Raw genomic sequence first — 16176 nt, forward strand, 5'->3', positions numbered from 1 at the left:
GTTTTATGTTGCTACAGTTCAATATTAATTCTGAGTAAGCTCAAACTTGGCCACAATGGAATCCATTGGACCACAGTGGATTACAATACAGCCGCCTATACATAGTGCTATGTCTCTGTGATCCTGATTATGTTAGTATTAGCAGCCCAATTGAAAGTTGAGTTACATCCTTTAAGACATCTATAGTGGTTTTAAAGAGGATTTTTTAAACTCAGGGAGTGAATGACGCCTGGAAGAATATTCCATAATTAACTTTTGCTAATAAATGGCTATTCATAGGACTGTCCGACAAGTTTGCACTAAGAAATGCAAACTGCGCAGTTGTGACAGGTGGTAGGTGCAAAACATGTTGTGTTACATAATGAGCCCATTGGTAATAGAGTGTAACTACATTAATGGTACGGCACGCCTTTGGGTCTTCTCTGTGACCTCCTCACATAAATCCATGTGGCAGGCTTGTAACCACTACTTAATCACCTGGACATTGCAATTGTAAACCACACACATATATAAAGTTCCCATACAGACACACACTCCACGGTCTCCACTGACCCATGGATTTCATCAGATAACACCTAGATCTGTCCACACGTTCCAACTACTGCCCTGGCATATAATAAATGCCAGCAGCTGTTCATTAAACGCCGCGTTTAAGAAATGAGATTAATTAAGGTGTTTTTGCTTTAACAGCACAGACCAGCTCTCCCGACGGCTCTGTGCAGCTCCAGCTGTGAGAACACGACTCACTTTATTGCCCCTCAGCTTGTGACCCATTCCCTGCGCTTGTCCCAACATTCTGCTTAGCAGTGCGTTATATTTCTATGCATAATAGCTATTTCTGCCAAGAATCGCTGAAAGGTGTTAATCAGCTATTATGGGATCTATAATTAACAATAGCTGCTTAATGGAAAATACAGAATCATATCTATCCACAAAAGGTAGAAAAAGGTTAAGGTGGAGGTAAGCTGCCTGATGATCCTTTGTGAAGTTTCAATCAAGTAAGACTTAGTGCGACAACAGTGGTAAACTGAGATGGAATCAGTCATCGCACTCATATACTCTCTGTTCTATTCTCCATCTCTTTTAGATAGATTTATCAGACCCGCACAGAAACAATGCCTTTCAATAATCACTATAAACAGAATTGAAAAGCATGTTCATGATGCACCAAAAGAGAACTTCAGACAAAACCTGGGAGTTTACAGTCCGTAGACTAGCTCCCTTCATTTATCCTTCTAAAGTCCTCTGCTTCCACCTAGTGGTGACAAACCAGATTTACAACATTTCAAGGAATTTCCTTAAAAATAAAAACAAATTTATTAGCAATCACAGGGAAAGAACGCATGACATCTACAGGAGCATTTGTTGGAATAAAAATGCTAACGTCTTATTTACAAAGTCTGCAATTGAATGTGAATAAATTCAGCACATGCACATACAAATTGCAAATAGGCTATATTATTACACAGGTAACAAAGCTTTCCCCAAATTACCCACACAGTCCCCCAAATTTTACAGCCCCTCACTGCTGCTGTGGTCCCAACAATCGACATTTAGGATTACGACGATCACAACAACAACAACAACAACAACAACAGCAACGTGTGAGCATGTGATGGATTTGTAGACAACATTACAGTGAAATGTAGAAGCCGTGTAGGCCTACATCCAGTTTTGTAGCAGAAGGGATAACTCAACCTGATCCAGAAACACTCACACACAGAATAAAATAATTAACTTAAAGTGATCAAGATGCACTGGCAAAGCAAGGGGGCAGATTAATACACACTGTAAGAAATCATTGTCTTGTCGCTGAAAGGAAATTGCGTGTAAATCAATATATCACTTTTAGAGGAGACAGTGTTGTCCTTGGACTTCTAAGGCTTCTACAGAAAGACATCAGGATTGAGAGGGGTGTGGCAAGGCATGGATCGAGCATCCAACGCTTTGAACCAATGGACTGTCTTCTGTTCTTTGTAAACTCAGTCATCATGACTAACACTGGCTTTCTGTTATCCAACCAGAACAAAAATGGATTTTGACAGATTCTTGGTCACACCCATTCTGTGTTCAGACAATTTTTTTTAAAGTCCTGTAACAACCTGAGAACTGCAAGCCAAACTTAACCCACATGTCAAGCTACATAAGAGTCATAGGCTACAGGTGAAACAACATTCAAATTAACCATCAACCAAACGTAATGTAACATTTTCTCATTCACATCCCTCTCACCCATTACTTCATTTCTCATTTTTCGTCTTTTCTCAGACATCGTAATGTGTTTATATGATTACAAACATAAAATGAGATTGTCAAGGGCCAGCGTTAAGTGTAATCAAGGGATTTACGCTGTGTCTGTACCAGTGTTTATTTATAATAGTGGGTTATAAGTTGCATTGGGCAACAACTGTCTGATTGGAACACTCACTTAGCCAAAGGCACTTAAAACTCGGCTGACCCATCTTAGGATTTTGCCTCAGACACAACAACCAATCACAGTCTTACCTTCCATTCATCTTTATGTTATGTGTAAACTTGAATCTAAGTCGCTAAATAAAATAGATACATCCATACGCCAGCAAATAAAATGCAGGCTACATTGCTAACAGTTTATCAGGAATTGAAGGCATTAGCGCGAGCCACCATCATCCATTTGGCAAATAACTGTTAAAAACTACAATCACGACCTCGTCACGTAAACACCAAATGTTGACAGGCAACAGAGCGGATGTCTGAATGTGGGATTACAGGAGCTCCATCTTAGTATAACCAGGGAACAGTAAACTGCAACTTCATTAGATTATTGTGTTGAAGGGAACAGAAGCTATTAAAACAAACAAAAAAAACAACTCCATGACGTACACAGAGCATGTCCCAAATGGCAAGCGATAAGGCATGACAGGTATGGACAATCCACCTTCTAGCACAGTACTGAAACAACTTTTCAAGACTCCAGATAGTTGGGGTGATGGTAGTGCTGTACAGGGGCTACACATCTATGGTAGTGTACTGGGTGGGTGGTGCAGGTGGTGCCGGTAGTGAGCAGAGAGAGCTGGATTACTTCACAGAGGCAGTGGAAGGGATGGCTGTCAGGGACCCATGACCATTAGGGGGCTGAGGCCAGAGCTGCGACTGGGGGGGGCTTCACTTTCAGCTTCTCCGTGACTTTGAATGCTGGATGAGCCACTGAAGTGTGATATCTGCAGGCGGGAGACATTTTTTATGACATCAGCAGGCCCAAATAATATTAAACATCTGTGTCTATGTGGTTGGCAGAAACTCTGATCTGCTCTTTACCTATATTGTCTTTCTCTTTGCAGGAGACAGAGTAGCAGCAGATCTCTCGGTCCTGAATGGCAGATAGATTCCTGAAAAAGGACAGTAAAGAACATTACATTTACCAGTAAGGTGGCTGGTTAATAGCATATATAAAAGGCCTGAAGTGCACGTGCCATTGTACAGTGGAGATTCTTCCCTGACTAAACATTTTGGCCTGTCATCAAATTACTCAATATTCATCAAACCTAACAGCTGACATTTGTCATTTTAACCGGGGAAAGCGATGGTCGGAACTGGCTGAAAAGGAGAAGCTGTTACCTGAAAGGTTTAGGACACTGGATTTGTTAGCGTCAAGTTCATTTTCACTTATTACATGCAGTGAAATGCTTGCACTAAAGTGGGCAAAACACGGTAGAATACTGTAAAGAATTCCGATTATTAGGATTACCTTGGGACATCATTACCTACCAATAATCACAGCATTACTTATCATTTGGGTCTAGTTTTATTTTGATAACCTCTGATTTACAGCTATTCCCCTGATAGAGCCAATGATTCACCTACACTATCTGACCAGAAGTCTGTGGACACTGTCTGTGTGATTGTTGAACATCTCATTCCAAAACTGTGCATTAATATGCTCCTCCCAACAGCTTCATAGTATTTATATATGGGCATACAGTGTATACTTTAATGTAATGGAAATGTCTGATATCATAATTTTTGAATCACCACTGGGAAAGTCTGACATAATGACACTGACTCATCATGCACTAGCTATGACTATAGTATACTGTACGTCTAAGGTGAGTCCTGACGTTTCTGCAGGAAACAAAAATACAGTATTCAGTATTCTAATGCCTCACATTTTTTCAATGAGCTGCTTCTCATCAAGTGCGTTGGGTAGGTCTCGTTTGTTGCCCAGTACTAGAACCTGAAACATGAGGAGAAAAAGAAAGGGCCGATCAATAAACAGCACATTAATGTGTCAGCACAATCGCACAGTTTGATCAGACAATTTAAAGGATTTCTCTCAGCCATGTGCTTCGCTCATCATGGAATCCTTACTGCTGGGCTGAAATAAAATGGTGTGCGAGGTTTCAAGTCACAGCAGCTGGAAGCCTATCGATTTAGCACGTCAAACCATGTCAAGTCTTCTATCAGCTAAGATTTTGAAAACACGTTTAAAAAAAAACAGGCAGGTTTCAAATGCCCACCTAAGTGTAATTTCATTAAACCTGAGTTACTACAACTCAGTAGTCGCAGTGATTACTAATAATGAGGTCAATCCCTGCCTGTCTCCAGAGTCACTAGACCATTTAGGAATCAATGTGATGAAACAAGGTGAGGCTGTAACATCATGAACTTTTGGGCCAAAAGGCCGCAATTGTCCTCTTACGGGAATTCCTTGTAGTTGTGGCTTGTCTAAAAGGTTGTGCAGTTCATTTCTGGAAGCTTCTATCTTCTCTCTGTCTGCAGCATCCACCATGTAACTGCAAGGGCAAAAGAAATGCTACTTAGAGTTAAATACACATCATTTCACTAAACCAAAAATGAGAAGCTTTTCAAACATTTTGTTCAAATATTTATACAACATCAGAGTGTGTAATGGATTTTTTAATTACACAATTATGTGTAGAGACACCAAGTCAAACATAAACATATTAAAGTGTATTTTATTAGTGTATGTATATTTTCCATTCCGTTTTCCAGCAAGCTTAGGAAGCCAAAGAGTAAATCTGTGGTCACAGACGCCACGTGCTGTACTCTGGAGTGTTCACAAACGTACACAATAGCATTGACTCCTCTACAGTAGCGCTCCCACATGCTTCTGAAGCGGGGCTGTCCACCTATGTCCCATATCTGAGACGAGAAAGCACAAAAGTCATGAGCAAGACAGCAGTGTAGAATATACAGGTCTAGCATTTGAACAGTGAAAGCATCCAGCAGGATACTTTTGCTTGTTGGCCTACCTTTATTGTCACATTGCCTTTAGTGACCTTTCGCATGTTGAAACCGACTGTGGGAATCATGTCTTCACTGAACTGGCCTGACTGTACAAGACAAAAAAAAAGGCAGGATGCAGGTGAACACTGATTTGCCTCCTTTCTTACATCGTAAGCAAGGTCCTATTTAATTTCTACTATTTGGGTTTGTTGTGAGTGTGTCTGCATCAATGTATCCACATCCAAATATGTTGCCATTTCTTTAAAGCATTGTTTCATCTGATTTAGAAGTCATATGAAAAGCCAAGCGTATGTGAATCACTTCTGCACATGGGGTCAAACTAAATAAAGACATTTTGATAAAGTTGTTATTGGCAGCTTGAAGCCTCCAGCTGAATACCTGCCCTTTTACTCTGAATCATCCCAATATGATGCCATCAATGCATCAGCATACATTTGCTTGCAATCAAGCCTTCTGCAACCAACCAGCCAACCATAATAAAGGTGGGGTCACCCAACTCTGAGGCCAGCCAAACTGCTTTGAGAGGCAGTCTTACGCCTAAAAGCCTTAAGAGCATGATAAAATATTTGAATACATTCAAAAAATCTATATAGCCTTGGTTGTGTGTTTCATTTAAGTCCCAGTCTAGCAGCATTGCAATGACTATTTGAAGCAGAAGACTGCTTTGTTCAAAACTAATTACAGATCACCTGACATGACTACAACAGAGCTGGGAGAGAAAATGTGTATTGTTGTGATGAATCCAGGAAACAGGGAGCCTCCACTACTGTGGCCTATTACTGTTTTCTTATGGCCTTGCACCTAGAAACACAGACTTAAACACAACTGGAGCACAGAATAAAACCCTTACCCTAGTCTGTGACAGGCTAAACAAGCTAGACGCAACAACAGACAGATTCATAACAAGTTTAAACATTAATAGTTAGAAGTGACATGATAACGTGTCATAAATCAGACCTAACAACAACAGGAGCACTGCTGGGAGGAAACATAAACACGAAGCCTATGGCAATACTAAACTCAGCTATGTAGGCTTGCCATACACTAGGATATTATAAACCAATCTATATATCTACATTTCTGATCTTTCTAATAATATAGGCAGCCTGTGGCCATGGTGGCTAAAGGCCTTGTCTGCTTCAGTGCACATCAGATACATGACGTAGACAAGAAAGTCTGTTTACAAAGCTAACTCATGTCTCATGTTGTCAACATATGCTTGATGTTGACACACCGGTAGCTATTACAAAACACTGACGAGTCTATTCACATGACCTGTTTCATAAGTAAGCGCACAGTCATACCGAGAACTTAGTCATTCTAGCTAGCCAAATAACGACTGAGTGAATTGCAGGGCTGATAACGTAAACAGTTAACGCAGCAATATGGGCTACTTGTAAGGCGCCAACACTATCCAGTCAAGCAGCCATGTATCTGATTTTATGGAACAATAAGATAGAAATGTTGTGGCGATTATACCTAACTTCGTCTACAACCTCTCCCAGGTAGTAGCCTGTGCCCGCACTGACAGCACTTGCTGGCTAACGTTAGCCCCTTAACTTACTGCAATCACATTGACGAATGTGGTTTTCCCGGAGTACTGAAGTCCCACTAACGTAAGCTCCATCTCCTCTTTCCAAAAGAGGGACCTGAACCAGTCCAAAAGCCTGTTTATGAGGGCCAGCATCTTGGATGACACAGTAGTCGCAGTCGCTGCGGCCGTTTGGATGTGAATCGGCTAAGAGTCTAACAGGAAGTGGCTAGCTGCTTTGTCATATCATGTGATCTCCTGACAAGTGCGGCTGGTTCTGCGTTCCTGTCGATAACAGAAGTGCATGAACTTCTCAGGAGCGCGCACAATGAAAGCAGAACTCTGTGGATAATTTACCTCGGAAACTAAATACATTTACTCAAGTACTGTATTTTGAGTACTGTAATTTGAGTATTTTTATTATATGCTCCTGGTCACACATATATTCTATACGTAATTGTTATGTGATATTATTGTAAACGTGGATAGACTTAGGCTAGATGGGAAACAATTTCCTCACAATTTATAGCAATCGAACACAACTGCTGTCCAATTTAGCTGACAGGTGAAATTCATAACAATCAGTTCTCAAACACATTTATACTGCAAGGGTGAGACTGAATGTTACAGCTGTGAAATATGGAGCACGCAGGAGACAGACAGGGCTCAGAGCCTGCCCAACCCCAGAGGAAGGGGCATTAGAGTGCAGGGTGGCATGGTGAGCAGGAAATGAAGAGGGAGAGGGGGGCACAGAGGACGAGGAAGAGCCACAGAAAGGCAAAGACACAGAGAGATCTCAAATGATTTACGGGCAACAGTTATAGACCAAGTTGTCAACCATGGCCTTAGGATGACAGAGGCTGGCCAGAGAGTGCAGCCTGACCTGGGCCGGTCCACAGTGTCATCAATAGTCCAGACATTCAAGAGAGAAAACAGGTATGTAACCAAATATCATACTGCAATATGCCTTTACACTGATACTCCAGTATTAATAATGCATGTCTCAGAATGTATGTAGAATACATTGACTTTACTGTGCTGTATTTTCTGTCTAGGATTGAGCGTCTGCCCCATGGTGGTGGTAGAAGATCAGTTTTCACTGCTCAACAAGAGGTTGAAATTTGTAACATGCTAGTAGCAAACAGTGCTATTAGATTAAAAGATATTCAAATTGCAGTCGGCCAGACCAGCGTGGAGGGAACAGTACAGTGTGTGCTGCCATATGTGAGAATGATGTACTCAGCCACATTCCCATCATTGGGCCCTATAACACAACGTCTCCTCGATTTCCTGGAAACTCTTTACAGGGATCGTAGTCCTGAGAATGAGAGGGGGTTGGTCACAAATGACTTGCCAACGTATGTTACAGTTTGGGACAACGTAAGCTTCCATCGTTAAAACACAGTTAAGGAATGGTTTGTGACCCAGCCACATTTTTTTTATGGAGTTTCTCCCACTATACTCCCCATTCCTAAATCCCATTGAGGAGTTCTTTTCAGCATGGAGATGGAAAGTATATGATCACCGTCCTTGCGACCAGTTGTCCTTATTGCGTGCAATGGATGCTGGTTGTGAGGTTATTACAGCTGATTGTTGTAGGGGGTGGCTGCGTCATGCCAAAAGATTTTTTCCCTCCTTGCATTGCACGGGGGGATATCAGGTGTGACGTGGATAAATGTTGTGGCCAGACAGGAGAGATTGGATGACCCATGAGGTTGATAAATTTGCATGTTTTGTTTTTTCTTGAACAGACTGTACAGTATTTGCTGATAATTTTGCTGTTTTTTTTTCTGCACAAGCTTTCTTTATGTATTTGTGGTTGGCTGGTGTGTACATACAATGAGAAATAAATGTTTTGATGAAAGCATAGTGTGTGCCATGGCTTACATCAATACTACTCAGCTGCCTAAGTATTTGCAATTGGACCATAGTGGGGAACTATCACACTTTCACTCATTTGACAAGACATCTTTGCATTTTGACTGTCTTAGTCTAAGCAATGATAAAGGAATCTTTTGTTTTGATTACAATAATTTATTCATTGATGGATTCATTTACATTTGAAACACAAGTTAATTCATTTGAGTAATCACCTTTTGCAGGTCACATAGAGTTGTGCGCTGAATATACCACATTGTGTGAGGATTGTACTTTTTGACAATTTTCAGTTTGTTTCAGTAAATGTGCCAAATCGATTGAGCAAAACTGTAATAATACAAAATAAAATCAACAAATAAATTATGATGTATTATGGATAGAATAAAGACTTTATTGATCCCTTCTTGATTTGATCCCACCAGTCTGTCAAGCTCATGAAGTTTGCGGATGACACCACCCTTATTCACTCATCTCTGGCAGGGATGAGTCCGCCTACAGGTGGGAGATTGACCATCTGGTGACCTGGTGCAGACAGAACTAACCGGAGTGCAACGCTCTTAAGACAGTGGAGATGGTAGTGGACAACATATATATAGACAACATGACTAAACATTCTTTGTATCTTGTTGGTAAACATGTCTTAACTGACATAAATATTACTTTTAAGAGATAGATTAAGGATTTTTAGTAAGATTCGGGCTTTTGTTGGTAATCCACTGTGTGGTGCTGTTTACTGTTTTGCACATGTTATGTATGTATCAAAGCGACTGAGAAAAACTGTAAACTAATGTACATATTAATGCATAAATAATTATAATTCAATAATATACATTATGTTGATATCGGCCATTCTGCATAATGACTATTTACAGTAAAAGTCTGAATGCAGGACTTGTATTTCTACACTGTGGTGTTGCTGCTTTTACTTTGGTAAAATATCAGAATCAGAATCAGTTTTATTGCCAGGTATGTGTACACATACGAGGAATTCTACTCAGGATTTTACATTGCTCACGATGTGCTTACTTATACAATAATACCATAACACAATAATAAAATAATAATAAAATTAAATCAGACACAAACTACAGAATAGACAACACTAATATACACACTATGAACAAAACAATATAGACATATTGACAAATAGTGCAATGATCAGAGTGCAAAGGATGCAAGAGTAAACCTATTCTCATTATGTACATGTTGAAGGTGGATATGATATACAGGTACACATACACATACATGCATACATGTACACAGTGTGATGGAGCATAGTGCAGAGGATGCTGGAAAAAATAAATAAGACCTATGACCTTATGACCTGAGGCAGGTGTATTGGTATACAGTATATACAATATGACATAGTATCGACTACTGCCTTTGTGAGAAGAAGTTTAGTGTAGTTTAATGGTTAAATAATATTTTGCTAGAAACACACAGAATCACAGCTTAGTTCAAATAAGCCAGAAACAGCTGATCTGTTTTTTGAGTGACTAAGGATAAGCATATGTATTTTACTTGATTAATGTTAGCACATACATGTTACATCAGTGTTATTTGTTTTCTAAGTTAGTGACATAAATTCTTAGATAGCCCTGGTGTAATTTTTAGCTTTAAATGTCCATCAAAATACAACTTTTGATCTGATTATACCAGATGCTGACATTAAATTAATGAGTCCAATTATGCCACTCTGTCTCCTAGAAAGAATGTTTATATTGTAGTAATCTGCAATGCTTCAGAGGAAACATAATGCCACCCGATTATGTTTTTCATCAGTGGAAATGTTAATGAAGTATGCATCTGGCAAAAAAGAAAAGTTGAATGTATGATTGATTGATGTATTGAATGTATTTTTACTGACAATGTATTTTAATTCTTCCCCTATAATATCCGGTAATAAGGTTTTTGTTCACATATCCCCATACATCTACATTTCTGCTACTAGCAAGGTCTGTCACTATCTGCATGGCTGATTTAGCCATGCAGATAGTGATAGTCCATGTGATTTTGTCCCTTTTCAAACATGAATGCTCTACATACATACTGGAAACCATCTGAGAATTAGTGTATAGTTTGGATTTGGGACACAGCTATAGTCTTTGTCCTTCCTTATGTCCTCTCTTGCAATACCTTTTTGCATGTCTGATCTGTCCTGGAAATATTCTGCAGATATGTCCAGACATCCTGCAACAGTAAACATCTGGTCATGTAGCTGATGGTCATAAACTTTCTACCTCCATGAGGGAAAAGGTCCTGTGTGGGGTTAAGGAATGGAAAGTAAGGTTAAAGGAAAAGTGACACCATCCTGAGCTGGACTGTAAACCACGTGACTGGAAGACATGGTGAAACACCACATTGTCCCATACTATCAAAAAACATTCTGGATTCTTCCTCACTTGCCCCCTTTCCCCACCATTTTTATTTATTTTTAGTTATGTTAGGTTTTGAACGTAAATTTAACAATTTGACAATTGTATGTCAGCGTGCAAAACTGAGTGTAAATACAGAGTTTCGGTGATGGTTGAGTTTGAGGGGAAAAAACTGTTAATAAAATGTGAAAGATGTGGTCACTGAATGCATTTTGTATCTTAAAGGCTGTGTGTGTGTGTGTGTGTGTGTGTGTGTGTGTGTGTGTGTGTGTGTGCAGCAGAATTCCAGAATTCTGCAGGATCTTTCATGCCTTTGATGCATCAACATTCTAGAATCTTACACGTCTACACCGAGCCTGACTAGAGGAGCCTCTAAGCCAGACAGCCTCAGAAGTGAAATGCAGGTGGACTGGACAGGACACAATATTAAAGGACTTCTGGGGGCATTTATATGCCTTTATTGTGGATGGAGGAGAGAAGACTGGAGTGAGAGTAGAAACAAAGCTCTGAACTCGGATCATGGATGTTGCAGTTGATGGTCCCCAGGCTGTAAGTCTCTTAAATTCAAATTCATCTTCGGCACTGCTCCATGCAATATAGTTTATTTCTTTTTACCATTATATTATCTGCTTTAGAGCAGAAGGGAACTACAAACTGCATTTAATTGTACAAACATGTTGTAATATGACGATTACATTTATTTTGTACCTTGTCCCTTAACACCCAAAACTTAGAATATTAGATTGGGAAGGTAGTATATGGATTTTGGACATCACATTTCCACGTATTTTGCATACCCCATCTAGCATGCTAACTTAAAAAAAAATTACAAAACCAGTGTGAAATTTTCATGTTCAATGTGTGGCTTAACATATTAATTGTTGAAGATGTTACATATCAGTGTCATTAACATAAGTTAAGTTTAGCAGTTTAACTTTCAATATGTTACTGTACATATTAATCTTACAAATCTGCATTATGTACTAAACATTGATTTCTAGAAGTCAGATTTCCAGGTCTTTCACCTTTCCAATCTTCAAAAATCGAACTTTTCAACTATAAAATTTCACATTCAAGGTGCAGTTTACATTATTATAGTTTGTGCGCTGCAATTGCGAGCGGGGGAGGGGGTTTTCCACACGGTCGCTCCGCTTTAATCTTGAGAAGCTGCAGAGCTGCAGTATTTAATCATTAGTCAATGTAACAGCTAAACCGAGGCTTATTGTTGACTATTTTCTCTCTGCTCGCCTGCCATTCACTAGTCATGTGCAGAGTTTTGTGTGCATGCCATGTGGCCTGCAACTGCATGCACATCGTGGTTCCTCGCAGGTCTATTTAAAGTTCTATTCAAAAACGATATAACGTAGACTAACCATGTTCCGTACACACCGATTTTCTGTACAGATGACCATTTTCCCACCGATCGCTTAATAATTACTTCCAGGTTATACATAAACTATATATGTGTGTAATCATAATTTCCCCCTCTTTTATTCCCGACCAAAAAAGAGACCCCCCCGCCGCTTGTTTCAGTGTGATTTCAGTAAGTTTGCTAGGTGCGCCCACTGCGCTTGAAAATGGAGAGTGGGCAAGCTACAGTCCAAAAAGCAGCTTGGGTGGGGAGACTACTACAACAGCGAAAATGTACATTTAGTTTGAATTAATGCTCCTCACAGTACTACACTCTTTATAAAATGATTATTATGTTATCACAAATCAAATATATTACATTTTGTTGAATAAATTCTTTGAAATAGGACTTTTTAAACATCAATTCCGGGCAATGACCGCTCTCACAGGCAGCAAAGACGCAGCATGTCTGTTGACACAGACGCTGTTTGCATGTCATCCTGTGTGCAGTGATGACATTAATATTTATAAAGGATTAAGATAAGGTTAAAAAAAATTTAACAAATGCACATTGTTTGCCCTTATTCTTGTTCTTCAGAAAGACATGGTAATGTTGTCCAATAACATTTTACATGGTTCATGATTAACTCACGTGCCTTTTAGCTTATTAAAGCTAAAAGGCACGTAGTAATTACCTCGTGTTTTAAAGAAATTACATTTCCTGACCTTTATTAATAATTTAAATAACTTACTCTCTTTTAAAATAAATTAATAACTCACATATGGTACATGTAATAACGTCCATTTTCGCCATTGAAATCAAGTTATTCGGTCTGTACGGAACACCGTTGATAGCCTGTACGGAACACCGTTAACCCTAATGAACAGCCGTACACATACTTTTCCCCACTTATCTTAAATACTATTGGTTCAAAAGACATCAATCAAAGAATAAACCGTCCAATAGGTATTCCCCCAGGGAATGAGCATACAAACATGCTTGTCAGGCTCTCAACAACAATGTGGTGGTCAGTGGAGTGCAGTGATGTGCGCAAAGTGTACGGAACATGGTTAGTCTACGTTAATATTCTTTGTGTGGTTCATCAATTTTGATAAATCCCACAAGGTGCGTGAGGCTAGGGCTCAGTCTCTTCAGCAAGTTTTCCTCTTCTGCCACACACACTACGCCTACACATGCACCCTGACCCCTTTCCTTAAGGGTTAGGGTTACAATTTTGGATTTATTTACTCACTTATTAAAAGCTTTTTTTCTTTTTATATGTTTATTTACAGCATTATATGTTAAAATTTATATTGCAATATGCAGTATATTAACTTGTTGGGAGAAAACTGGTAGTTCTATTTAAAATCACACGTTGAGCACACCATGTCGCCAAAATGGCATGATCCTTGTTTCGCTGCCAAGCTTCGACTGTGAGACTGACAGTCGAATCAGTCTTGCCCATTGAAACATCACATCTTTGACAATTCGGGGTCAGTCCTACTTACTTCCAAGTTTGAGAAGTTTTTATGATTATGGAAGCTTTCACATTCTCTTTTAACTTTTTTAATTTCCAAAAATTACTTTTTTTAAATTTTACTTCCATAACCTACATGAATGTTTTCCATTCATTGTGAACCTTGACACGTTGATTTTATTAGCTATCATTGTGATTAATGTGACAGGAAACCAGTGTGTATACAAGTGGCAGCACCCTATTGGTTTTGGAATCTTGCACATTAGTTTGTAAAGTTTGATTTATGACTTTGAATTCACACTTCTAGGACTTTCACCTTCCAAATCTAGTATGCTGACTTCCAAAACCAATATGCTCCGTTCCTTCATTGTGAAGATTTTGATTTTGTAACGTTTAATCGCTGTCGCTGAATTGACTGGAAACTGTGTAGGCTACATAAATGCTTTTACCCAGGCAATATAGTACAAATTTCAGCGAGGCATCAAGAGCTGTTACATGCAGCCCTAATGATCTCTTCCTGTCTTGTAAGATGCCTTCAAACTGCCCCTGTAATGGCAAGTTTGGAAGGCAGCATCGATGCTAAATTGATGCTGCCTATTACCCAGTAGCATAGTGTTTGCTGTATATTGCTTTTTTGCTCTACTCAGCTATCAGTGTATTTTGTAAGGACAGCTTCACTAAGAGACATGTTAAGGTCACCAGAGGTGCTGGTCAGACCCCAAGTTGTTCTCCCATCACACCAGTGGAACTTGGCTGCCATGCAGGAGGCAGGTAACTATGATTGGACCGTATAGCCCCCGTCTTGCCTACAATTGCCTCATTGTCACCAGATGAGGCTGTCAGAGAGGATGCACGCTGTCATCGTCCTAAGTGTAGACTGACTGATGATCTCCTCTCCAGGAGTTATAACATAGCGGCACGCATGGAACGTATTGGTGATTCCTTTTCTCACCTCATCCTGGCTCTATCTCAGACCCTGCAGGAGTCTGGTGTGGGCTCCTCGGCCCAGACTCTTAGTGATGCATCCCGTCAGACCTTTGCCTTAATGTCTAACTAACTGTCTAATATTTAACTTAGAAAGTTGATGTCAACAGTGACACTGGTACGCTGCCAGGTCTGTCTGGTGCAGTCTCCTCTGTCGGAAAGGGGTATCGTCGCACCCTCCATTCCCTTCCTGTGGTGCCGGGTCAGATGTTTGGACCAGCAGCTCAGCAGGCACTACAGCGGGCAGATCAAGCTAGACAGCGGTTCAAGCCAGACAGCGGTTTGCTGGCCTGCAGCAGGGCCCGGTTACAGTTCCGGAACAGAGAGCTCTTGTGCCATCTGGTCCCAGTTAGTGGTGTATCATGTCAATCATCAGGGAGCACCAGGTCCAGGCAGGGTCTGCAAGTATCAAAGCAGCTCCTGACGTGGGCGTTTCCTCACTTTCTGAGCCTCAGGGCCATACATCTCCCAGGCGCACAGGGCAGTGTGGCAGATGTGCTGCCCTGCCACCCGAGATAGTGGGAATGATTTGGAGCCAAAATGGCAAAGCAGAAGTGGATGTCTTTGCCTCAGAAATGTCAACACATTATCCCCCATGGTACTCTCTAATGGAGAGTTCCCAGCGCTTCTGAAGCAGCTCAGTGGGGAGCCATGACAGCCCTCAAGGAGACCAGACCTTCGCTCTCAGCTGGGGGGACGCATATGGTATCCGAATTCGGACCGCCTTCAGCTGTGTGTCTGGCCTTTGGAAGCCAGGACCCTCCTGGTATCCTGTGACCAGTCAATGATCCACACTGTGGTAAGTCTGAGGGCTCCCTCCACTTGCTCACTCTATGCTAATTGGTGGAAGCTTTTTTCCCAATGGTGCAGGGAAAAGGCTGAAGTACTGGAGAACTGCTCAGTAACCAGCATTCTCTGTTTCCGGCAGTCATTTGTGTCATTTGTGCATTGACCGTGAAAGGGTGCAGACCTAGTAGTCACTCTGTATGCAAGCATTAGTGACTTGAATCTGATTCTGGAGGCCATGGGTAGCCAGTGGAGGTCACACAGCAATGCATTGACATGTGTCCTTTTGGGCTGATCAAAAACCAGATGCGCTGCTGCGTTCTAAACCATTTGTAGGGGTTTCACCACACAAGCTGGAAGACCCATATTAGATCCCAGTTACCCCAGTTCAGGAGGTACTGGACCAGCTCTTTGTCTTAAAGGGTCCGATCCTCTAGGCCTATGGGTATTACCCTATTAAGTATAACTGAGGACGGCCTAGCTTCTAACTGTCTTCTTACGAACGCCTACCCTGCTTACTCTGAATTGGCACCTGACTGAACAGCCC

The 16176-nt window shown here is 40.6% G+C and overlaps 1 protein-coding gene and 1 long non-coding RNA gene across 2 annotated transcripts; one reads left to right on the forward strand and one right to left on the reverse strand.

Annotated features, from left to right (window-relative positions):
* Positions 1-1293: 1293 nt before the first annotated feature.
* LOC119885849 (ADP-ribosylation factor-like protein 8B) lies at positions 1294-7019 on the reverse strand. The gene is made up of 7 exons (XM_038696143.1): positions 6812-7019; positions 5253-5333; positions 5069-5142; positions 4679-4772; positions 4146-4213; positions 3298-3368; positions 1294-3200 (listed from the first exon to the last, which is right to left on the reverse strand). The coding sequence occupies exons 1-7, from the start codon at positions 6932-6934 to the stop codon at positions 3151-3153; spliced, it is 561 nt and encodes a 186-aa protein (XP_038552071.1). The 5' UTR covers positions 6935-7019; the 3' UTR covers positions 1294-3150.
* A 119-nt stretch (positions 7020-7138) lies between these two features.
* On the forward strand, positions 7139-8645 carry LOC119885850. Its single transcript, XR_005441395.1, has 2 exons — positions 7139-7714; positions 7834-8645. It is a non-coding gene; the product is annotated as an uncharacterized LOC119885850 (long non-coding RNA).
* The last annotated feature ends 7531 nt before the right edge of the window (positions 8646-16176 follow it).

This window comes from Micropterus salmoides, unplaced genomic scaffold, assembly GCF_014851395.1.
Source record: "Micropterus salmoides isolate LMB-PRFRI ecotype aquatic unplaced genomic scaffold, ASM1485139v1 Ms_hic_scaffold_4, whole genome shotgun sequence".
Classification (NCBI taxonomy): domain Eukaryota; kingdom Metazoa; phylum Chordata; class Actinopteri; order Centrarchiformes; family Centrarchidae; genus Micropterus; species Micropterus salmoides.

Coding starts and splice junctions, on each gene's coding strand:
- LOC119885849 (XM_038696143.1), bottom strand. CDS start 6,934: ATGCTGGCCCTCATAAACAGGCTTTTGGACTGGTTCAGGTCCCTCTTT. Junction 4,214..4,678: donor CACAACTACAAGGAATTCCC/GTAAGAGGACAA, acceptor CTCATGTTTCAG/GTTCTAGTACTGGGCAACAA. Junction 3,369..4,145: donor AAGCAGCTCATTGAAAAAAT/GTGAGGCATTAG, acceptor GTCCTTTTTCAG/GAATCTATCTGCCATTCAGG.